Source organism: Carettochelys insculpta, chromosome 2, assembly GCF_033958435.1.
Source record: "Carettochelys insculpta isolate YL-2023 chromosome 2, ASM3395843v1, whole genome shotgun sequence".
In the NCBI taxonomy this organism is placed as follows: domain Eukaryota; kingdom Metazoa; phylum Chordata; order Testudines; family Carettochelyidae; genus Carettochelys; species Carettochelys insculpta.
In genome coordinates this window covers 193,430,267-193,456,055 of record NC_134138.1, presented here as the reverse complement: position 1 = coordinate 193,456,055, position 25,789 = coordinate 193,430,267, and the positions used below count along the sequence as shown (strand labels likewise).

General features: G+C 46.0%; 1 protein-coding gene across 1 annotated transcript; it reads left to right on the top strand.

Annotated features, from left to right (window-relative positions):
* The first annotated feature begins 7,236 nt into the window (after nucleotides 1–7,236).
* CX3CR1 (C-X3-C motif chemokine receptor 1) lies at nucleotides 7,237–22,856 on the top strand. Its single transcript, XM_074986070.1, has 2 exons — nucleotides 7,237–7,271; nucleotides 20,990–22,856. The coding sequence occupies exons 1-2, from the start codon at nucleotides 7,243–7,245 to the stop codon at nucleotides 22,059–22,061; spliced, it is 1,101 nt and encodes a 366-aa protein (XP_074842171.1). The 5' UTR covers nucleotides 7,237–7,242; the 3' UTR covers nucleotides 22,062–22,856.
* The last annotated feature ends 2,933 nt before the right edge of the window (nucleotides 22,857–25,789 follow it).

The window sequence follows — 25,789 nt, the reverse complement described above, 5'->3', positions numbered from 1 at the left end:
TGAGGAACTCACAGCGTAATCAGGAAACTGGGCCTCCTGGACATGCCCTGGTCAGGAGAGAGAAACATGTGGGTCCTTGTCCAAGAAGAGTGAGGGCTGGGGACCTGGAGGTCTGAGAGTGCGTAGCCTTGCTGGACCAAGAAGAGAGAACATAGGTACAGCTGTCCTGACCTGTGACTGTGACTGTACCTGTGATTGCTTCAGGTGGCTTTGAACAAGTTACTACATAGTCTGAGAGTTGAAGGAAGGACGGAGGAGCATTGGAGGCCAGGGGAAGTGATTTAAGCACATGCTGAAGGCACACATGAAAAAGTGCAGTATTTTTGTCAACTGTGGGGGAACCTTGCCCAGGACTGTCCCTGGTGGAGAGAGGTGATTTGAGAGGTCCCCCTGTAGCACAGATGAGGAGAGGCAGAGAAGGTGAAAAGAGTATCAAAAACTGCCCCACAGTCCTCCAACAGCCACCCACACCTGCTTTTCTGTGAGAAGACCTGCGGCTCCAGAACTGGGTTGGTCAGCCATCAACGGACTCACAAATAGGATGACACGAAGGTGTCCTACTCATTATCGAGTGACCGCCAAGAAGACGTTATCTGGGGTTTAGCTGATGGCATTATGCAAAAAGAGGGGAGAGCAACGCCTATTAAATAGCTTAAAATGTGGTGAGGACACCATGCATTCTGCAACTTACCCCTGGTCAGAGAGCTGAGTGGCCCTGAGTTTCACATAAGAAGTGGGACATTTGCAATTAGTTTCAATCACTAACAACTATTTATGTCTTGCCTCAGTACTGATGCTAAAACCTCACGCTTACCCCAGGTCATTGCCAAAGCCTCCACTTGCTCCCTTGAGTGTTAAAAACAACAACAACAGAACTATGAAATGATAACAACAAACCTAAAAAAATCTGGTCTTGCTGTACCCAGCCTCACAGATAGGAGGGGAGTTTTCTCTATTGCTGCTAAGGAATCACCTTACATCAGCAATGGGCAACCTAGGCTAGTGAGTGGGCCACATGAGTGGCCCTCCTCCATCTCAGTGGGCCACATAATTGCTGTAACCCACATGGTCTCCCAGGACAAAGTAGTTTTGCTAACTGTGCTTCTGCACCTAGAATTTGCCGGGCATTCCAAGCGAATCGTAGCAGCACTTCGACTGGCTGCAGAGTGGGACCACAGTTCTCACGCTCACTGTTATGTGAAATCAGCAGGCACCTTACTTCACGTACTCTTGGTTTGCATAGGTGTCACTTAGTAATAGTGGTAGGAAAAAAACCAACACAGATGGAAACCGGCGTATGGGCCACACATAGCTCCCCAAGGGGCCACAGCTTGCCCACCACTGCCTTACATCTTGTGTTGCCTCTGATTACTTGATTGCCCATTATTTCCCAGCTGTGACACAATGGCCCGTTAGTGGGTCAACACTCTCTGTCAGTAACTTTTGTCAGGCCTGACATGCTCACTACACCCACCACTCTATTGTCATGATAGATATCCAAAAGGTGGCATGTAATATACCTTTGGTACACTAATAACTCACTGATCCTCAATGTTCTTGACGGATGTACATATACAGAGGCGACCGGTGTGGAGATTCAGGGGAGACCCTGCCCCCACCCATTCCCAGCCCCCTCCTGCCCTGGCTCTGCCCCTCCCCATCCCACATCTTCCTGCAGAAGCGTTGTGCTGCTTCCGGCACAACCTGTGAGTGGTGCTAGCTAGGAAGCATGCCCATAGGGTGCTCCAGGGGAAAGGCAGGGACTGCCCCACACTCACTGGAAGAGGTGCAGCAAGGAGGGGGAACACAAAAGGGCCAATGCTGGGGCACACATGTGCACCCTCCTGTGTGTCACCACTGTACGCATGGGTGTACCTGAGGAGCTATGGCCATGTACTAGAATTAGGTTCTTAAAATGTGTTTGGCAAGCATTTCGTAAGCCCAGTCTGCCCTAGACAAGGGAATGTGTATTTGCTTGGCTGGACCGGGGCCACCAGACGAGAAAGGCAGATAAGAAGTAAACAAAGCCAGTTACCTAGCCATTGAGGAGATAGCCTCTTAAGTGTAAGGACAGTAGGTCATGAACCACCAATAAGCCATTGTGTGGCAGTTGGAAAATAATGGGCAATTGGGCATTCAGAGGGGTAAGGGGACTCCTTGGTAGCCACAGACAGACCTTCTGACCCATATCAGAGGGGTAGCCGAGTTAGTCTGTATCTTTAAAAACAACAAGAAGTCTTGTGGCACCCTATAGACTAACAGATATTTTGGAGCATAAACTTTCGTGGGCAAAGACCCGCTTCATCAGATGCAAGAGTGGGGGTGTGTCAGAGGAGGATTTAAAGAGGAAACTGACTTGATTTCTCCTCTCTTGATGTTGACAACTCCACATTAACTGCCAATAATGGGCCACCTCCACCCTGACTGAATAGACCTTGTCAGCTCTGGCCTTCCCTTTTACTGGGACTCCCCTCTTTAAATACCCCTCTGAAACCACGCCCCCCCCCCGACTCATGCATCTGATGAAGCGGGTCTTTGCCCACAAAAGCTTAGGCTCCAAAACATCTGTTAGTCTATACGGTGCCACAGGACTTCTTGTTTCTTCTGACCCATGTGTTTCAAGCTGGACAGGTCAAGGCTGGACTTTTAGGCTATGTCTACACTAGGGGAAAACTTTGAAATGGCCATGCTAATGGCCAAATCGGAGAATACTAATGAGGCACTGAAATGAATATTCAGCACCTCATTAGCATACTGTCGGCTATGCCGTGTTTCACTCGTGCATGGCTCGTCTACACAGGGGTCCTTTTCAAAAGGATCCTGCAAATGTCAAAATCAGCAGAATAAGTGCCACGGCCGGCAGCATGCTAATGGAGTGCTGAATATTCATGTCAGCGCCTCATTAGTATTCTCCGATTTGGCCATTAACATGGCCATTTCAAAGTTTTCCCCTAGTGTAGACGTAGCCTTAATATTTATCATTTAATACCATTTTTTGGTTTTGCACTCAAAGGAGTAAGTCAAGGCTTTGACAACCACCTTGGGTAAGTATGAGGTTTTAATACCACTGCTGAAGGAACACATAATGATAAGTAACTGATTCAACTGATTGTATGCTGTGTTATAAATGTGTGTCAAGTAAGGTCTTTCATGAAAGGTAATGACATTCTGGTGATGAATCTCATTGTGAAATGTATGTATTAATACTTCAAGAGGAATTATGAATGCTCCCTGACATTATGCTTTAAAATTGGTGACCTAACAAAAGGAGAAAGAGGTTTTCTCCCAGACAACTATCTTCTTGTTTCCAGAGAAACTAAGCAAGTTGTAACCAAAAACTATGGATGATCCTTGTACTGCAAGGGGGATGAGAAGTCCCCAGGAAGAAAACAACAGCATAAGGTTATCCAGCTTCTAGGGACAAAATGTGAGGTTGGGCTCACACAAGGAGAGACAAGACACCATCCTGGCATCCATTGCCACGTACAAGGGGCCAGGAGCCAGGACTCTAGCGAGCTAAGAAATATGGGGTGAAGGATTCAAACACGGGGTTTGAAGTCTCTGGGATCTAAAAGGTGGTGAGAAAACTTCCTTGAACAGATGGTAAATCACCTAAATGAGATCTGAATCATTAAAAAATGTATTTTAACATTTGTTTGTTTGTAACCACTTCTTATTTTATCCTTTCTGCCATATCATGTCTGGGATGATTTAGTTGGGGTCGATCCTGCTTTGGGCAGGGGGCTGGACTCAATGACCTCCTGAGGTTCCTTCTAGCCCTAGGATTCTATGATTCTATAATTCCTTTTGTTAATAAACTTGTTTAATTTTTACAGTAACCCAACTCAGTGCAGTACTAGAAGGGAAGGGTGTTCAACCCCGTTAGTAAATTATAATGCACTTTTGCCTTTTCAAAGGAGCAGTGAACCTTATTTATTTCTCTGAGTTCTCCAGCAGAGATCTGGGCACTTCAGAACCCCAGTTTGGAGGAAATTAGATACCGGGGGGTGCTGGGGAGGTCAGCTGGCTAGTAGTAACCAAAGCTGCTGGAGAGTGCAGTATGGTTATCATGTATCACATGTGGGTATCACGTTATCATCGTATTGGTCTCAACTACTTATGCAGAATATTATCATAACACTGTTGTAACCATAAATTCCTTTTTTTAAGGCTGAATGGTATTTACACAATTGCTGTAACGTGCCTAAAAAGCCAAACCTACAAGCCATTTATTACAGCTGAACAGAAACAAAATGTTTATTAGCATTTGACGATGATACCACAGGCCCACCAAAGGCGGAGCGGCAAAGGGGGCAGTGGCCCTGAGGCCCAGTGATTCAGAAGGTCCAAGGGCTCCCGGCTGCCACTGCTCATACCGCAGCAGCGGTGACAGATGGAGTCCCAGGCCCTTTAAATAGCTGCTGGAGCCCTGCACAGCACACTCCGGGTGGCACTGAGTGTTGAGAAGGCATGGCACAGTCCAGACAGCGCTGAGGGCTGGCTGCCTTCAGCACCGCCCCTTCCACCTGAGGCACCGCCCATTCTGGGAGCACAGAGACGCCTTCCCATCACCTTGCTCAGGGGCTCAGCAAGTCTGCCACCTTCCCTGGCATATTTACTAATTGAACCAAACCCAGGGGTGCTTAGATCCTATTAGGTCAGCTCCAGCCAGGGAAGGCAGGTCTTAGCCATCAACCCTTTTAAGAAATTACTTTTTATACTCTTTAACAACAAACATGTCACTGCCAATTACTAACTTCAGCTAAAAACCACTTTGAGAAAGTTTTCCCTTATTTCCAGTCTTCATCCAGGTAAAAATGTGCCCTCTCCTTTTCACTCCAGGCCTTTCCTCCCTCCCTCTTCCTACTTCCTTGGGCACCAACAATTTTTTCCTTAAAGGGTTGATGGCTAAGACCTGCCTTCCCTGGCTGGAGCTGACCTATAGGCTGTAATATTTCGGGTAACACTTGAGTGGGGTGGGAAGGTCCTTCTCGTTTCTTCTTAAGACACATTCTGTCTCACTTAAAACATCTTCATTCATTGCAGTTGGTCACAGACGGCTTTTTAGAAGTGTCCCTTTATTTAATTAGTCTTTGAAGGAGACCTCCTCCATACTTTTTCCTTGTGACTTGATAACTTGTTGGGTAAAATATAACATAACTCATCACTTTAAATGCCTTTTGCTTGCTAGTCTTCACAATACACATTTCTCTAACCAAGCCTAAGCTAATTCTACCAGTGTATATTTCTTCTACGAGCAAGCTGGTGGAGTCAACCATGCTGAATTAGGGCTGTTAACACACTGTCATTCAGTGCAGGCTTATACGCTGTCTGGGAGAGAGGGATTTACAGCAACAGAGCATTTAGCAGTACAGTGCAAGTGGTAGATTCTCTTGCTGATGTGGGTCACTCCTCGTAACACAACCTCCACCCTGCTTCATTATTGCACCCTAATGCTAGTACGGGACCTCAGCAAACAGCAGACTCTGCAATATATCATTGCATGAGTAGCCAGCCAAGCCAAAATCACTTTGCAATGCAGCTCAGGAAGTGTTCATTTCCCCTCCTGAGCAACAGCTGGGCTGCAGTGCACCACATCGCTACCATTCCAAGTAAGGACTGGAGAAGCAGAAATCTTTTTAAAGAACAGTCAGGGCCAGCTAGAAGAGCGTATTCACTTTCATACACTGAGGTAAGAGGGAATTATACTTTATTTAGGATTTGAGGGCAAAACAGCAGGAGAAGGATATTTACTGATAGTCTCATTGATCTAAGGGACCCCTTAGGTACCATCCTCCTGGTACCTGAGTGACATTTAAGATGCTTAAAACTGATTGTAAAATGGGTAACAGCCGTGAAACTAGAAAAGGAAAACAAAAAGCAGTCAAGTAGCACTTTAAAGACTAGCAAAATAATTTATTAGGTGAGCTTTCGTGGGGCAGAGCTGTCCCACGAAAGCTCATCGCCTAATAAATTATTTTGCTAGTCTTTAAATTGCTACTTGACTGCTTTCTGTTTTGATAGTGTATAGACTAGCACAGCTCCCCTCTCTCTTACTAGAAAAGCGAAAGTTTAGATTAATTATTATGGAAGTGGCTGGGTGAAGTCTTGCTATGTGATGAAGTAGATAGTAAAATAATTTGCTGTGAGAAATAATCAAGCAGCCCAACCAGAAATTTTAGAGGATGGATTGAAACACTTGCAAGACAGATTGGGTTTAGTGTGTGGGACAGTCCATCACTAGAGCACAGGGCTGAACTAAAGGACCTGTCGTCCGGCAGTCTGTGAGTGGATTTTTTTTTTTTTTAATTCAAGATTTGCGTAAAAATTTTGCAAATATTTAAATGCAAAGTGCCAAGGCACATTACTGACCAATATGGCCTAAAAAATTAAGCCAATGCCTATGCAAGTCCCTTTAATACCGAGAAGAAGGCAAAGAGGAGAAAGAAAGCAGAGCGTGGAAGGATGATCTTATGCTGAAGAAACTGACTGGAAAAAATCTGATTCCTGGCTTTGCCACAAGCTTCCCCTGTGACCATGGGCACATTGCTTAATCTGGCTATGATTCAGCTTCCCATCTGTCACACTGGACTAATTAATAAGTAAAGGCAGGCTTCCCTCCGCAGGGGGCTGTGGAGATACTTGTATTTATATCTGTGATATGCTGTTCTAATACGGTCCTGTAGGTCCCCTAGTGAAATAGGTGGATGTCCAGAAAGATGAACGGGTGCTTTCAAATAGGTTCCAGTGCAATAAATCACCCATGGGTGTAGGGCACCCCCACAGGTTGAACTAGAACAGAAGAAAAATGTGGTCACTACCCTCGTTGAAGAGTGTCATTAAAATACCAAGAAGGAAAAGGAGTTGTTTAAGGAAAGTTGAGGGTGAATAAAGACTTCCCAGTAGTGAAGTCCTGTTAGATGGGTGATTATTCCCAGAAGTAAGGATTGGTTAGGATCTGCATTACTGACAGCTTGGCTAGGCAGTCCTGGTGGAAACCAGCTGCACTGTACTGCACAGACAGGCAGATGAGGTGGCTGATTTACCTCAGCTGCCAACTCTAATAATCGTACAAACAAGGGAAAGAGAGGCGGGGGGCGTACATAGGTGCAGTCATATGGGAAGAGAAGAGGGAGGAATTAACAGTGACTGCAAAGAGGCCAGATAATGAATTCCCTTTGAAAATTTGTCTTCTGCAGAACACAGAAGAGAACTCTGAATGATTAGAGAGGAAGGAAGACCATGGAGAAAGAACTGCCGACACAGAACTGGTAAGGTAAAATGCAGGGGGAGGAAATTGAGTCTGTTCCAGTCTACGTGCCTCTGAAAGAGAGTCAAGGACTCATCTCGCATACATATTTTGCCAGAAATTTCCTAAGGAGCAGGTCCAGAGCTTTCCCCCCACTATTTGCCCGCCCAGTACTGAGTGTTCTCACACTGCTACTGCATCCAGACCACGGTCTCAGCCACCCACCCAGCTCTATGTGCCTTCCCTGCCTGCTGCCCCACGCCCGGCTCCATGCTCTTTCCCCCATCTTGCTCTGCACCCAGCTTCAAGCTCTCCCCACCCCGCCACCCAGCCCCAAGCTGTGGCCCGGGAGGCAGTCAAGTTGAAGAGCACCTTCTCTAGCAGGGGACAAGCAGGTCTGGGAGCCTTCTGTGTCTCCACTTCCTCAGGAAGTGCCAAAAGCCCAGGTCCAACCCTTCCACCTCCCTGGGGTTTCCTAGGGCCCCTGCTCCACTTCTTCACACCGACTGGGGTGCCCAGTGCCCAGAGGTACAGGAAAAACCTCGAAGGTGTGGGGGCCGAGCAGGAGCACGGGCTGATGACACCCCTCAAATCTGGTCTGTCTACTCCATCAACCCAGTGAGAAAAAGGCTCTGCTGTTTTACTTCCTGGCTTTAATGAGGGGCCAAGGAGATGCCTGAGCCATCTGGACATCCCCACCCCACCACTGAACCCTTGGAACATAGTACACATTTTCAGAAAAGAAGAGTGTGCCTAGCAAGTATCATCCTGCCAGGCTAATGGCAAAACACCAACCACCTCTCTGGAATTATCAAGCCATCGATGGCAGGAGGTACAGAGATACTTGTGAAAATCCCACCAGGTGCCTATCTGCATTGTTCGGCATTTACCACCCATTGACTGTCTATGAGATACAAGAGCGACTACAAACCTATATCAAGATCACCTCTGTCACGTCACTCAGGGGTATGAGAAATCCACACCTAACCCTATGGGCTTCTCCCTTTGACACAGCCACCACCTCTTAGGGAGGGGGATTAACTGCGTCAAGTGGACAAGCATTTTCAGTGCAGCCCTGCCCTAAGTTACTTTTGAAAATGCGCCTTTGACATCTCACACTCTGTAAGCACTTCTGGACATTTTAGACTGTGTCTCTCTTCATTTGGTCAGGAAAGCACCTACTCCCCATTGGGGCGGTGTCTGAGCAACAAGATGGATGTCTTGTAAAACAACAGGATACCTTTAAAGTAGAGAAATTCACCACACACCTAGAGCCAACGTGCTGTGAAGAGCCACAGCATAAGTGAGAAAGAACTAAACTATCTCAGCTTAACAACCAGCAGATTTTGAAATGACATTAGGTACAAAGATTCTCACACACAGAGTTACCACATGGCAAAAACTCCAGCACCCCATGTAACTGAATGTTGGAAGTGCTGAGAATTTTAGACCGTAATCCTGCTAGCAGCTCCACCTGCACAGCTGTTAGAACTACCACAGAGTTCTATTTAACCACTGCCGAGGGAGGTTGTGGAATCTCCATCATGGAAGGTGTTGAAGAGCAGGTTAGATCAATGCTTGTCGAGGATGGTCTAGATGGTGTTTGGTCCTGCCAAGAGGGCAGGGGCCTGGACTCAATGACCTCCTGAGGTCCCTTCCTGTTCTAGTGTTCTGTGATTCTATGATAAGGCTCTCACCTGGGTCTAGGAACCAACTTGCATTGGTGAAGATGTTTCCAGGCTTGGGGCTGTATGTGAGGGTTAGACTTAAGCCCCTTAGTGCAGGGCACAGCGCCTCCCTCTGTTTGTACAACACCAGCAAAAAAGAGCCCAGATCCTCTCCTTGGACCTTGGGCTCTATTGTAATTGAAGCATCAAAGAGTTAAAGGTCTCCTATTGTTTTAAAGCTTAACCCTAAAACTAGTAACAAGTAACAACCACAGAGGAGAGCAAAGGCTGCCGCAACAAACCGCAAACCAAACCAAAACCATCCCCCACCTGAACGCATCATTGTCTATCAAAACTCTTGCTCCTCTTCTGATAAAATGCCAAAATGAATAGCTGCAGGTGAGGCAGTTGCTGCCAAACAGTTGGATTTTATAACACCACTTGAGGGTGTCCCTCATGAAATCTTAACTGCAGAGTTCCTTCAGAATGCTTAGAATAGAATGCTGCCCTGGCCTGGCTGTCGGGAAGTGTATTGTTATTGATAACCTGATTTACATAGGTGAGCAAGACCTTTAGTTCTTTTCAGTTAAAACAGGAATAACAGCTGCTCAACACCTGTGAAAGCCAGGATGGTCGTGGCTGCTCTGCATAATTATTAACGATTCCACGGCACCTTTTATAGCAGCAGAGGTTTGCCCCAGTGTCCCTTGCCATAATTTTCCTTTATCACAGAAAATCATAGAATTGCAGTGCTGGAAGGGACCTCCAGAAGACATATAATCCAGTCCTCTGAATTCAGAGTAGGGCTATTTTTATCTAGGGCAGGCCTAACTGGTGTTTGTCTAACCTGCTCCTAAAAAACTACCAATGATGGAGATTCCACAGTCTCCACAAGTGAGTTATTCCAGTGCTTAACCACCCTGACAGTTAGGAAGTTTTTCCTAATGTCCAACCAAAACCTCTCTTTCTGCTTTAAGCTCATTGCTCCTTGTCTGATCACCAGAGGTTCAGAACAACAATTTTTCCTCTTCCTTGTAAAAACCTTTTATGTACTTGAAAACTGTTCTCAGGTCCCCTCTCAGTCTTTTCTCCAGACTAAATAAACCCAGTTTTTTGAACCTTCCCTCATAGGCCATGTTTTCTAGATTTTTAACAATTTTGTTACTCTCCTCCGGACGCTGTCTGATTTGGCCACATCTTTCCTGAAATATGATGCCCAGAACTGGACACAGTACTCCCGCTGAGGCTTAATCAGAGCGGAGTAGAGTGAAAGAATTTTTGTGTCTTATTACAACGGTTCTGCAAATACATGTCAGCAATGTTCCCACTAATCTTTTCCATCTCGGGGTGGACTTTTTCCATCTATGTGCAGAATAATTTTTATGTGCACTGAAGTATAGGTGAACATGTGTCACCAATAGAAACACAGACCTAGCCGCACAAGTCTACAGGTTACAGGGAACACTACATGCTAGAATCAAATTTGCTTTTTCTGCAACAATATTACACTGACAACTCTGTTTAGCTTGTGGTCCACTATAACTCCCAGATCCCTTTCCGTGCTACTCCTTGGTAGGCAGTCATTTCCCATTTTGTATGTGTGCAAATGATCGTTCTCCTCTCAGTGGAGTACTTTGCATTTGTCCCTATTGAATTTCATCCTATTTACCTGACACCATTTCTCCAGTTTGTCCACATCATTTTGAATTCTAATCTTATCCTCCAAAGCTCTGGCAACCCACCCCAGCTTGGCATCATCTGCAAACTTTGCAAGTGTGCTCTTTGTGTCATTATCTCAATCTTAGAGGAAGATACTGAACAGAACCAGACCAGAAGTGACTGTTGTGGGACCCCACTCAATACACCATTCTAGCATGACTATGATCCACTGATAATTACTCTTTGGGAACTATTTTCTAGTCAGCTATGCATCCACTTTATAGTAGTTCTATTTAGGTTCCATTGACCTACTTTGTTTATGAAGAGGTCACGCAAGACTGTATCAAAATAACCTTTACTAAAACCAAGATATACCATATATACCACTTCCTCCTGGTCCACAAGGCTTTCTAGACCCTCACTGATAGCTATCAGGTTGTTTGAAACAATCTTTTCTTGACAAACCCATGCTATTACTTAACTTCCAGATTGGGGTGAACAAGTCCCACTTTTCATCCCTGCAATCAGTAGCGTCCCCCTCCCCACAACTAACCCGTCTAATGTAATCTAAACCAATGGAAATTTTGGCTATGTTCATCCGAAAAAAAAAAACAAACCCCTTTTGGCAAGTGTAAGAAAGTCAGTAGAATGTACAAACTTAATTAATTGGTACATAAATGTGAATACACGTACATAAAAGCAGTAACAGATTTCAACATTTTTAATGAGATGGACGAGCCTGAGACCCAGCAGCTGATCCTGTTGCACCCCCTTATGTAATTTCACACCCCCCAAGGGAGTCCAGCCCCCACTTTGAGCACCTGGTATCAATATTTGCAAATTGATTGTGTAATTATTTGCTTTATTATCTTCCTGGCACAGAACGTAAACTGACTGTTCTGTAACTCCCTGGGTTTTTCTTTAAATCCCTTTGTATTTATGGGCACTATGTTTATCCTTTTCCAGTCTTCTGCAATCTCTCCCATCTTCTGTGACTTTTCAAAGATGATAACTAGGGGCTCAGATACATCCTCACTCAGCTCCTTGAGTACTCTAGGGTGTATTTCATCAGCCCTGGTGACACAGAGACATCTAACTTACAAGTAATTTTAGCTTCCTGTTTGCCTATTTTAGCCTCTGAGCCTACCCCATTGCATTCACTATCTTACATGCTAAATTGCCATTGACCGTGTTGGTGAAAATCAAAACAAAAAAGTCACAAAGCACTTCTGCCACTTCCACTTTTTTGATTAATCACGTCTCTTTGAAAACCTGCTGACCATCTTCAATTTTTTTTCATGTGAGATTTGCTTCCTGTGGGACATTACCGAACAACCTCTTGACTTTGCTGAAGCTGGGCGCCTTGAAATCCAGGGTCTTTATTTTGCAGTTCTCCCTCCTACCAGTAGTGAACTGGACCATTTCATAATCACTCTCACCCAAGCTGCCTTCCACTTTCAGATACTCAACCAGTTCCTCACTGTTTGTCAAAATCAAAATTAAAACAGCCCAGTGGTGGTGCACCCTCCGCTGAGTCTTGTCTCTGGAAAAGGGGACCCTAGAGAGGGGTGAGGGAGGGAGGCCACAGCTGGGCTTGGGTTTTGTGCCAGGAGCAGAGTTCTTAGTCAGGGGCTGGCAGTCAGGACCCCACATGCGGGATCAAGGACAGATCTCTGGCCATGAGGATGGGAGGGAAGTCCTCAGAGTGGAGGCCTAGCAGTAGAGGGCAGGCACAGGGCCCTGGATATGAACCCAATGGCCAGGGAGTGGGTCGGGGCTCCAGACCAGAGTCCTGGGCATGAAGCCAGGCATGGGGAGGACCCTGAAAGCAGGGGCTGGGGCTGGGTACAGGACCCCAGGCACAGAGCCAGCAGCACCTCCAGCAGAGGCAGTGGCTGGAGAGTAGGGTGTGGGGACAATGGCCCCATATAAAACCTGGGGGTGCTGCAGCACTCCTCACAACCCTATTTCCCATGCCGATGAAATGGCCTCGTATCTTTCTCCATCTCCTGAAATAAAAAAATGGTCTCCAATATATTCCAGGAACACACTGGCTAATCTATGTCCTGCTGTGTTATTTTCTAAACAAATGTCTGAGCAGCCGATTTCTCCCATCACCATCAAATCCTCTGTATTGGGTAATTTTGTTAGTTGTTTGAAAAAAAAAAAAACACCCACTCATCCAACCCACTGTTTTTCCTAGTTGGGTGGTCTGTAGTAGACTCTGACCATGACATCATTCTTGTTTTTCACCGCTTCTGTCCTTATCCTGAGATTTTCAACAGGTCTGTCTCCTATTCCCATCTGAACCTCAGCCCAAATGTATACATTTTTAACTTAAAAGGCAACACTTCCCCCTGCCTTTTCCCCTTGTCTGCCCTTCCTGAGCAAGCTGTACCCTTCTACACCTATCTTCAGTCTCCTTCCCCCATTCATTAGCTCCCCTTGGTCACCTAGCCCCTGGCTTTTAAGGCCTTCTCGGCTAGGCCGGCCCAATTAATGTTGTATGGGACATACGTAGTGTCGAAGATCCTATCTGAAGACAAAACATATTGTGATGATTTTGTGTTAGAAATTACACTGTCCGTTCACCCACTGCCATCCTGAGAAAACTTGCTGCAAAATCTGGTGAAGTGGGTCTTACTCAAGAAAGTTCGTATTACTTAATAAATAAAATTGTTGACCTTGAAGGTGCTACAGAACTGCTTGGGGTTTGTTTGTTTGTTTGTTTGTTGTAAAGCTACAGACTAACACGGCTACCCCTGTGAGACTGTTGTAATGATCTACCAAGACATAGTGTCTTTCATGGTAGATCTGGGGGTAACCCCTGGGGGATCTCTGACTTGAATTTCGTGTCTGTGGCCTGGTGAGAGTTCAAAGAGATGGAAAATTTCCTGTGTCTTCATTTCATTTCCTTCATTCCGTCTCTAAACTTTTGTCTACTCTAGGCTACGTCTACACGTGAAGCCAACATCGAAATAGCTTATTTCGATGTAGCAACATCGAAATAGGCTATTTCGATTAATAACGTCTACACATCCTCCAGGGCTGGCAACGTCGATGTTCAACTTCGACGTTGCGCGGCACCACATCGAAATAGGCGCTGTGAGGGTACGTCTACACGCCAAAGTAGCACACATCGAAATAAGGGTGCCAGGCACAGCTGCAGACAGGGTCACAGGGCGGACTCAACAGCAAGCCGCTCCCTTAAAGGGCCCCTCCCAGACACAGTTGCACTAAACAGCACAAGAGCCACAGAGCCGACAACTGGTTGCAGACCCTGTGCATGCAGCATGGATCCCCAGCTGCCGCAGCAGCAGCCAGAAGCCCTGGGCTAAGGGCTGCTGCCCACGGTGACCATAGAGCCCCGCAGGGGCTGGAGAGAGAGCATCTCTCAACCCCCCAGCTGATGGCCGCCATGGAGGACCCGGCAATTTCGACGTTGCGGGACGCGGATCGTCTACACGGTCCCTACTTCGACGTTGAACGTCAAAGTAGGGCGCTATTCTGATCCCCTCATGAGGTTAGCGACTTCGACGTCTCACTGCCTAACGTTGAAGTTAACTTCGAAATAGCGCCCGACGCGTGTAGCCGCGACGGGCGCTATTTCGAAGTTAGTGCCGCTACTTCGAAGTAGCGTGCACGTGTAGACACAGCTCTAGACAGCTTTTAGCAATGCAGCTGTGTTGCTAAGAGTTAGGCAGTGTAGCTGCTGTTTGTCAGCTCTTTAGTCAACAAAATCCATTCACTCCCAATGCACAGCGCGGACGGGAGAGCACTCTGTCTGACAACACCCTTGTTCACACTGGCACTTGTCTTTTTTGTCTTTTGTGGGGAGGGCTTAACACCTCTTCACAACAGAAAGCTTTGCTGTTCAATTGCCAGTGTAGACATAGCCTAAGCCCACAAGCCAAGCTTCCTTGCATGTGGCATTTCCAAAGTGTGATGGGTCCTTAACCAGACTTTGGTACGGTACCAGTCCTGGGTTGCCCACCTGATTTTGTTTCCTCCTCCCTCTCCCTCTTCCCACCTGAGTTCACAACTGAAAGCACACATTTTCAAAAAGCTATAGAGTAGAATGCGTTTTCTTATGGCACGGCATACCGACATTATAAATGAGGTCAGTGCATGCAGCAACTGACACACATGGTCATTAGAGACTAAACACTAACTACATTCTTCTAAGGTGGATACCAATTTTGGGCAGCTCAAAACACCCAAGTGAACTGGTCTGGTCTCCAGCTAGGAGTCTGTCCGTGCTTAGATAGTGCCTGCCACCGTGACAGGATCTAGCTTGCACCTGGCCTGCAGCATCACAAAGAGGTCACCAGAAGCTGTAGAACTTCATCACATAGTAAAGGAGGAACACACACCAACCTGGCAAGTGGATCACAGGCAGCTAAGAGGCGGAGGGGCATAGTCATGAGTGTGCAGAACCATGCAGGAGGGGTGGTGGTGGCAGAGAATAACAAGGGTGAGACTGGCTAGGTATCCATATGTCTTCATATATGTCCCAGCTTAGCTGAGGCTTGTCCAGGGCTAGTGCAGGCATATGTTATTTAGTATTACCTAAACACACCCCTCGGCTGGGAACAACTGTCTAAGGGAGAAAGCTCCCATCTGTTCTGGGTACATCCTGCTTTGTTTGGATAAACAGATCAAACGAATGTGACTGAGGTGTGAAAAATCCTTTCTGGTTAAACTTCTGAGTGCTTCTCAGGTTGTCTCAGTAGGGCGTTAGAGTTGCACCTAAGTGAAAACACTTAGAATAGACATTTGGCTTTTATTTGTCTTGCACCTAAAGTAAATGACATCAGCCAACTACTGAAAGACGACTGGTCATCTGTAATATCTGTAACTCAAGACACACCTACCCAGAGGGGTAACGCACTCTGCAGGGCTGTGATTTCTAAAGCACGCTAACATTTTGCTCCTTTGTCCACTGTTCACTTTAACCTACTACCACGGAACTTCATTAAAGTGTGTAAGCAAACTTTTAGTGCACACCAGCTTTGAATGCCTAACCTGTTAGTGAGATTTAGAAATCACACCCTCCATGTTGCACCTTTCTGCACCACAGAGATGATGCCACCAGCTCTCTGCATGGTCTAAAAGAGATTAACATGAGTTTTTGTCACATCGTGTTGAAATGAGTGTGTAATTTGACTGGAAAGATGAGCAACGTAAACTAAGTCTCTTTTCACCAGGTGGGGGATTTACGACCACTAAAGACCGCAGAACAGCTTAATACACAGAAAGGTCTAGAATACCTGAGAATAGCTGAGAACTTGTATGTTAGCAGGGCAATATCTCATCCATCAGCTGAAACAAAAGCAGAATATATTCTTCAGCTAAAATAGAACAGGGCTGCGGTCGGGACTAGAGGAAGTAGGCTATGAGTGAACAAACTGGAGAAAATAAAGGAAGAGAACTGCTTATGTGAGTGAGAAGCAGAAGCTAATTTAACGTTTGCTGAACTATACCAGGGTACATGTATGAGTGAGGGATTATTACAAACATTTAGAGACTCATTCAGTGTTTCTTAGTCTCTTGCAGTTACAGACCCCTAGGGATCAAAGCTTTTAAAAAATGCCTTTACTTTTACAGTAAATATAACAAGGATGAGCCTGTAGAATTTACACTTGTGTGTTTCAAGAAGCTGATGGAGAAAGAATACTGACTGCAAAGGGTAAGGGTGTACAGGGATAGCAAAATTCTCTTTGCTTTAGACGAAGCAGGTCTTTGCCCACGAAAGCTTGTGCTCCAAATTATCTGTTAGTCCATAAGGTGCCCCAGGACTTCTTGTTGTTTTTGAAGATACAGACTAACATGGCTACCCCTCTGATACTTTGCTTTAGACTGTATTTGCAGCATTTCACAACCTCCCCATTTGCCTTTCACGATGCAAATAAAAAATAACTACAAATGAAAAACAGCTGCTAATCAAAATGAGGAGGGTGAGCAGAGGGGGAGGTAGCTCACCAGTTAAGAACCATTAGCCTGATTAAATACAGTGTTACCGTAAGGGTCAATTTTTAAAAAAAGAAGCACCCAAATTCTGTACACAAAATAGAAAGCTGGGTGAGGATACAAGGAGGTGATCATATATACACACACATCTCAGCTGCACGTGCAATACAGGCAAGTGGGTGTGCAAACATCAGACCATGTCTTCAATTTCTCCTGAAGACTCAGCACGCCCTGTGCTGTGAATGCCACTCTCAAAGACAAAACAAAGTACAGCCTAACACAGCTACCTCTCTGTTACTGTCAAAGACAAATGTTTGTGTGGTATGGCACTGAAACTTTTCAAAGGAACCCACAAGCCAAGTGGTTAAGTTTGAATCATTGAGAGCGGCAGCGCAGCCTAGGGCCCATAACTGAAGAGACAAAGTTAACAAAAAATAAAAAAAAAACATCAAGTTCCTTGTCTCAAAATAGTAAATGTCAAACAACATAGTGATGAGGAGATAGCAGCAGAGCTGGTAAACCTCAAGGTGCAGCGTCAGGTGCATTTACAAGGTGTATTTATAAGTGCTATTGATCAGATATTTGGGACAGCTGGATAAACATACCCCATAGATCAGAATAATATGTGAACTACTTGCCAATGGGCAGATGCCACAGAGTAGCCTCAGCACCAAGAGAACAGGCAGAGTGGAGAAAAATTGCTTTTCCTCCTTTGGCATCTGACTGGACAATCTGAGTGTTACAGACCTGGTTTGCCCTGTCACCCAGGGGTTTGTAGAGTCCATCACAGATATTTATCAAAGTAAAAAATATCAAGTCAGCTGAGAAGGGCCCAGCATGATTACCTAGTCTGACCTGCATACAGAGGCCATTGATTTCTCTCAATAATTTCTGCAACGTCCCAATATCATGTGGCTGAACTAGTGCCTCCATGTGCAGTAATGAAGAATGTATCATCTCTAGGGCGGCTGATTAATCACGGGTAACTCAAGTGATTAACTCAAAAAATTAATAATAAATCAGTTTTGAGCACACTGATAAACAAAAATAAAAAATTAATCAAATATTTTGGATGTTTTTCTGTTTTCAGATATATTAATTTCAGGTGCATCACAGAATACAAAAGGTTCAGTACTCACTTTATATTATTATTATAAAGGTATGCACTGTAAAAATGATAAAAGCTATTCTTCAATTTGCCCCATACAAGTACTATAGTGCAATCTCTTTAGGGTGAAAGAGCAACTTACGTTGATTTTTTTTTTCTGTTCTATAGCTGCATTCAAAACCAAAACAACGTAATACTATTAGCACTTACAGGTTCACTCAGTCCAGTCGCTAAGGGAAATAAGTTTGTTTACATTTATAAGAGATAATGTTGCCAGCTTCTTAGGTACAGTGTCACCTGAAAACCAAGTCCTGTGGCACCTTATAGACTAACAGATATTTTGGAGCATAAGCTTTTGTGACAAAACAGATCTTTGACCACAAAAGCTTATGCTCAAAAATATCTGTTAGTCTATAAGGTGCCACAGGACTTCTTGTTGTTCTCAAAGATACAGACTAACACGGCTACCTCTCTGACACTTATCACCTGAAAGTGAGAATAGGTATTTGCATAGCACGTTGGTAGCTGGTGTTGAAAGGTACTTACATAACAGACACGCTAAACATTTGTGTGTTCCTTCATGCTTCGTCCACCATTTCAGAGGACATGCTTCCATGCTGATGATGCTTGTTAGAAAAATAATTCATGAATTAAATTTATGGCTGAACTGCTTGGTCAGGGAGGGGAAGAGAATGCTATGTCTCCATGGGTTTACCTGAATTCTGCCAGATATTTTATGTCACAGTAACTTCAGATAATCACCCAGCACAGGTTCATTTTAACAGCATTTTTACCACGGATAGGACAAAATGTAAAGAAGGTACCAGTCTGAGATTTCCACATACAGCTACAGCACTCAATCCAAAGCTTAAGCACCATCCAGAATCAGAGAGGGACAAGGTATGGAGCAGGCTTTCAGAAGTCTGAAAAGCCCAGTCCTCTGATGTGGAAACTAGAGAACCTGAACCACCAAAAAGGAAAATCAACCTTTTGTTGGTGGCATTTGATTCAGATGGTGAAAACAATCGTGTTGCCGATGCACTCTGCTTTGGACTGCTTTTGGACAGAACCCATCATCAGCGTGGAAGCACGTCCTCTGAAAAGGTGGTCGAAGCTTCAAGGGACATACAAACCATTCGCACATATAGAGTGCAAATGTCTTGCAAAGCTGGTTATTAGAGTGCCATACAAACAGCTGGTCCCACTTCTAGGCATGCAATGGAGCACAGCTGGCCCTCCTGGCTCCTGCTCGGCTCAGATAAAGTGACTCAGAGACTGGGGTTCAGCAATCACTGGTGCTTTTATTTACAACTTTCTGCTCTCACCACCTTCTCCCCATACGCAGCTCCGGGTTCCTTGTGCTTGTGCTCTTCTCCAGTCTGCCTCCCCCAGCTTCCTTAGGTCCAGCCTCTCAAATACCCCTGGGCTAATAGGGATGGCATCTGACGCTCATTTCTCAATTCAGGCTAGTTCTTTCCTGTCCTCTCCACTTTACTCACTTACATGGGGCTGGCATGGCCAGGGGCTGATTCTGCAGTCCTTCGACTCAGCACCCTGTCACAAGGGCCCCTCTTTCCCCCATGAGTCTTTCAGGCCAGCAGCCCTCATCCCTCATCCCTCATCCAGTGTCAGCCTGGAAGCTGCTTTCTGGGGTGGGAGTCCAGCTACTCCCTGTGGGAGCCTCCCACCCACCAGCTAACCCCACTCACAGCAGCTAGTGCCGTTCGTGTTTGTGTCTCATCCCCTACCACTCCCATCTCAGTCACCCAGCACCCTCTAACTGGGGCAGCTTTTAAAAGGCCACCCACAGGCCTTCAACAGGTCTCTGAATGGGGCCAGCTAGTTCTCGTCTGCCTGGGCTGGTTCCCCGCCAGCTGCTCCTGATTGCCCTGCAGCAATCCACCTCTCCTTAGCAAGGGAGCTGGCCCTTCTCTCCCTTGTTGGGCTACTTCCCCCCTGCTGCAGCAGCCCTCCGGCCTGACCCTGTCCCAGTGACAATGTAAGCGAGAAGCGGGAAGTAGTATCTTCCGCAAAGCGACAATCCAGGAACTGGGACAAGTGTTTAAATATTTTGGAGTCGAGCAAGGTGAAGCTTTGAACAGTGAGAAGTTTTAACACCAAGCTGCAACTTCCAGCTCGCACAGCAAGCAGCTGAATTTATTACAAACTAAGGGAGAAACCTCCTGCAGTACGGCACAAATCAGTCACTAACGGCTTGGCACCAGATGGCTACATCCTCTGTCAGTGATTTACTTCCCAGGTATCAATAGTGCAGGTTCTTTTGCCTTCTCCTGAAGCACTTGAAACCTTTGTCTTGTATTACGTTTGTATAGTGCTTCACACAACACGGCCTGATCTAAACTGTGGCCTCTGGGCAACACTGCTATACAAGTAAACAACAATACCACATCCCAGTTTGCAATCTGCCTTTGGTGTTTCTTTGTCAGAGAATGGGGGGAGCATGAATTCCTCTGAGCCGGAGATTGGTTTGAGCACCAGCAAATTGCCTTTCATCATGGGCTTTCATGCAAAGGGGATGCATGGGGTGCGCACAGCCAGCCGCACACACACCCTCCTCCAGCTTCAGCGCCCCCGCACACTCACCATCAGCACCACACTGCTTCCAATGAGTGTGGAGCAGCTCCCACCCCCACCTCCCAGAACAGCCTGGCCCAATAGCAGTGCCAGCTTCCTAGCTGGTGCTACTCCTAGGCTGCCCCACGTGCACCAGAAGCGGCTTGGCGCTGCCAAAGGAAGAAGCAAGCAGGGGCAGAGGGAGAGCAGGGCTTGAAGGGAGGGGGGCTGGGAGGGGAGAAGCATGGGTGGGGGAGGAGTGGGGCACAAGGAGAGCCGGGGTGGGGCTGGGGCAAGGCAGGGGCATGTGGCCAACATCCTTCCCCCCGCCAGAATCCCCGCACTGGTCGCCTCTGCTTTCAGAGGATTTTCTCTGTATGGCTCCTAGGTCACATTCTCATTATATGACATTCTTACGCATTGCCTACATTAAAAATAGATTATTTGCTATCAAACAAAGAAGCTGACCCATTAAAATAGCACATCCTTTATGCAGGCAGCATGGGCATCACACTGGTTTTTATGATCCCCCCCCCCCCCCCCCGAAATAGAACCGTGTGTCGAGATCCTTAAATGCTACGTTTACCAGCGCTCAGGGTGTTGTACAGTTGTGCTGACAAACAGATGACTTTAAGGCACTATTTGTGGGGGAGCCATCTCTTCACTGACAGGCTCCAGGCACTAGCTCACTCTCTCACTTAACTGTAATTTGAATGTTTCTCTCTGTTATGACTGTTTTCATCCCTTTTATATTTTTGCAAGGCAATCACTCGCTATGACCGATGCGTTCCAGGAAGCGACGACTGAATTTGCCTATGATGAAGACTCGGCTGTTTGTGATTTAGAGGACATCCATGAGTTTGGAAAAGTCTATCTGCCAGCTGTCTACATCTCGGTGTTTGCTCTTGGCCTGGTGGGAAACCTCCTGGTGGTTTGTGCCATCATGAAGGGCAGCCATCAGAAGAGCATCACGGACATTTTTTTCTTAAACTTGGCTGTCTCGGACCTTCTCTTCGTGATCTCTCTTCCTTTCTGGGCTGTCTCCGTGGTGTGGGGATGGACGTTTGGGAACATTCCATGCAAAATCATCACCTCGTTTTATTATGTGGGTTTCTTTGGGGCCATGTTTTTCATCACTGTCATAAGCATCGACAGATACCTGGCCATAGTTTGGGTAGCATTTTCTCTGAAAGCCAGGAAAGTCATCCATGGCTCTCTTACCACTCTTGGGGTGTGGTTGGTGGCCCTTTTAATCTCAGTGCCGCAATTTATCTTCAGCCAGGAGACGGAGAAAATTTGCAAGCCTTTGTATCCTCCTGAGTTTAAGGAAATCTGGCCCATTTTCTGCAACGTGGAAATGAATGTCTTAGGGTTCCTTATCCCAGCCTGTGTCATAAGCTACTGCTATTTTGGGATCATCAGGACACTGCTCCTCTGCAAAAATAACAAAAAAACAAGAGCCATAAAACTGATTTTAGTGGTGGTGATTGTGTTTTTCCTCTTTTGGACCCCCTACAATGTATCAATTTTTCTGGAAACTTTAAGACACTATGAGCTGGTTGACAAGTGCCACATATGGATAGACTATGCAATGCATGCAACAGAAACACTAGCATTTAGTCACTGTTGTCTCAATCCAGTTATCTATGTTTTTGCTGGGGAAAAATTCAGGAAGTACCTTCATGGTTTGTTTCAAAAATGCTGCTCATTCATATGCTTCTGTGGTCCCTGTGGCCAACGCCAGGCTGGGTCTCCAACCATCACTCTAGAAAGTGTGCTGATCAGCAACCCAACCCAGAACACCAGCAACCAGGAGGCCTCTGTCCTTCTGTGAAAGACTTTGTTAGCATATCTTTAATAATATGCCTTCTCCTGGGGTTGCCATTCAAATGTCCACATTTACCATGTGAATGTGCCTGGAGGCCAGGTATTTCTTTGGCTTAGCATCTGGCCTGCTGATGTGGGGGCGCAAAAGACACAGCTTCCCTGGGGCCTGATGATTCAAAAGGGCCCAGGGTTCTCAGCCACCGGAGCCATGAGCCCTTTAAATTGTCACCGGAAGCCCAGGCAGGATGGTCCATACAGCGCTAAAGGTGGCTGAGGGGGTCACCACACAGTTCAGGTGGTGCTGAAAACCCCGCCCTTCCACCCATGGTTCTGCCCCTCCCAGGAGCATGGAGCCATCCTCTTTGCCCAGGAGCCTGGCAAGTCAGTTCCCCTGACCGCCCCAGCTGAGCATTAATTATTCTTAAAAATTACAGCTTTAATGATGACAACTGAGCAACATGTCATGACAATATCACAGCAGAATCAAGAGCAAAAGAGAACAGCAGAAGGGAGAAAAAAAGAAGAATTTAAAGACAGATAACGTGATAGAAACTTAGACAATGAAAGTGTGTTTGTGTATATACATGAATGCACACTTTAAAAGAAAGATCCATCTCTACGAAGTCAGTGATTCAGCTGCTTGATTGTAATGGGGAATGCTTGATATACTGTGTATTTGGTTATTCTTGGAGGCTCAGTCCAGTGTGAGCTGAGGAACACCTTTCTGTTCTTCTATTCTTTTTGTTAATGCATCAGGTTCTACTACCCAAGACAATAACAGTATATACAATTACATATTTGATTTGTAAGCTCTTCGGGGGCAAGAAGCAGCGCATTTCAAAACCAGTGTGTAAAGGGCTTTTTAAATTTCTGCATTACTTTTTGCTGGTTGCTACACATTGTTTATTTGTTAATGCACAGTTAATAAAATACTAATGGCTTTACAAAGTTATCTTTAAATATTATTACATGTTGAACCTCTCTTCTCCAGCACCCTCAGGCCCTGACCAGTGCCAAATTTGCTGGACCACAGGAGGCCAATATCATCCAGCACTTCCGCTGCTTACTGGGCTCTTAGAAGACATTTTTGTGGTAAATAACAGCACAAAACACTGAGAGCCAGGATTCATGGCTGGAAACAAACTTTATGGGGCCCCTGGACACTTGGCCACACCCATGATAAGTGGTCATCCAGCTAACTAAAATCATGCCGGATTATGGATCTATTCAGACAAGAAAATTCCAGATTAGAGAGGTTCAACTTGTAGTAGTACCACCAGTACATTCAGAACCATACAATATGCATATATCAGAGCAGGCGCTGGCTTTATGAAGTTGGTTCCTGATCCAAAGCCCACTAAAATCAGAGAGTCCTAAACTTGGCTTTCATGGATGTAGATCACAGCGTTATAGCGCTAAACCCTGATTCAGCCAAGCACTGCAGCATGTGCATAACACACAAAGGGCATCTCTTTGGCCCAGCTGTTGATGGATATACTGGAACCCAACCCTGAAACCCAACCACATGTTGAATAAAGGGTGACACACAGAACACACACCAGGAGACAGGGCAAGTAGGTTGGGATATTCTGAAAACATCATCCTTTAAGTTGTAAACTTAATGATTAAATTCATCCCAATTAATCAAGAATTAGGGAAATAGGCCATATGCAGCGCATTGTAAATACATTACTCTTAATCATAGTAGCTGTGTCTACACGTGCACGCTACTTCGAAGTAGCGGCACTAACTTCGAAATAGCGCCCGTCGTGGCTACACGCGTCGGGCGCTATTTCGAAGTTAACTTCGACGTTAGGCGGCGAGACGTCGAAGTCGCTAACCTCATGAGGGGATCGGAATAGCGCCCTACTTCGACGTTCAACGTCGAAGTAGGGACCGTGTAGACGATCCGCATCCCGCAACGTCGAAATTGTGGGGTCCTCCATGGCAGCCATCAGCTGGGGGCTTGAGAGACGCTGTCTCTCCAGCCCGTGCGGGGCTCTATGGTGACCGTGTGAAGCAGCCCTTAGCCCAGGGCTTCTGGCTGCTGCTGCTGCAGCGGGGGATTCATGCTGCATGCACAGGGTCTGCAACTCGTTGTCGGCTCTGTGGATCTTGTGGTGTTTAGTGCAAGTGTGTCTGGGAGGGGCCCTTTAAGGGAGCAGCTGGCTGTTGAGTCCGCCGTGTGACCCTGTCTGCAGCTGTGCCTGGCACCCTTATTTCGATGTGTGCTACTGTGGCGTGTAGATGTTCCCTCGCTGCGCCTATTTCGATGTGGTGCTGCGCAACGTCGATGTTGAACATCGACGTTGCCAGCCCTGGAGGACGTGTAGACGTTATTCATCGAAATAGCCTATTTCGATGTCGCCACATCGAAATAGGCTACTTCGATGTAGGCTTCACGTGTAGACGTAGCCAGTCACTTTAAATATCATATTGAAGTGTTTTTAAGAGATTAAAGCATCTCATAAACCACAGTTTTCAGGAACCAGGGATACATGTGAACCCTAAAGTATATAGAGATTTCAACTTTTCTAGCTTAAGTCTATGTGTATAAGAAGCTGTATATATCTATTTGATATAAAGCATGCACCATTTGCCCAAGAGTAAGCAAAAATATTTCCTGCATTTTGCTTTTATAAAAGCGCTACAAATACATAGCAGTAGTATAAAGATCCCAACATCAAACAAACATTTATCCGACCTGCTGAGCCCTCAGGTTGCATCTGCCATCCGAAGTCCTGCCTGTGGGGTATTATTCTCAGGGTCAAGACAGATAACATGACCAGAAGCAACAAGTGTAACGCCACTCTTCTAAAAACTCCTTCCATTGCCCTCTTCATTGGTCCCACACCCCTATCTCTAGGCACTGAGCATTTGTCGCAAGAAGTCCTGCCCTGGAGTAACTTCCAGGGTTAAGATGGACACATGACTAGAACAAAAGATCTCATGTGACCCCTCTATGAATGCTCCCACTACCTTCTAATAATCTTGATGGGTTTTGTCCTCATAGGACCGCCCCAAAAGCGGATTTGATCAACTGGGGGAAGTTCCAGGGCAGGTTGACCCACCAGGGAGGGGGTCCTGAGACCCCTCTAAGAACTCCCCCATCACACTCTATCACTCAGAGCTCAGGATCTCCCCTGGAAGTCCTGGGGCTGCGCAGAAAAGGCCATCTCATTCCAAGAACGTGCGGTTTAGCACTCTTGGAAATGCTGAGAGGAAATAGGGACTGCTTCGACACGCCCTGACAAACTGCTGACTTTGTTTTAGCCATGAGAGTCTTAAACCACATGCAGAGAAAGCTCTCAGCAATGGCTCTGACGTAGAGGAAGCAGCAGAGGAGATCTCTTTGGCCTAGCTGTTGATGAATGCACAGGAATCCCACCCTGAAAACCAATCACACACGAGACAGACGGAATCTGAGGAAGTGGCTCTTACCCACGAAAGCTCATTGTCGAATAAATACAATTGTTAGCCTTTAAGGTCCTACAGGACTGCTTGCTTTTTGTGAGGCAGCCCTGCGAGTGTGGTTGTGATGCTGTACCCTCGTAATTTCATAAAAGTGTGCTTTTGAATATAAATATGCATAACTCACATATGCTTTATGCAAATCAGGGCATGTTGTCTATGATTCAAGAAGTTGTAATCCCCTGCATGCGTGTGTTCTTTTTGTGTGCATGAATCATTCTTGCATGTGAAGTTAGAAATAAGAAGTGTGAGCCTGTTTATTAA

Excerpts from the sequence above, each read along its gene's own strand:
- CX3CR1 (XM_074986070.1), top strand. The coding sequence starts at position 7,243 with ATGGAGAAAGAACTGCCGACACAGAACTG. Across the intron at positions 7,272-20,989 it reads GAACTGCCGACACAGAACTG|GCAATCACTCGCTATGACCG; the intron begins GTAAGGTAAAAT and ends TATTTTTGCAAG.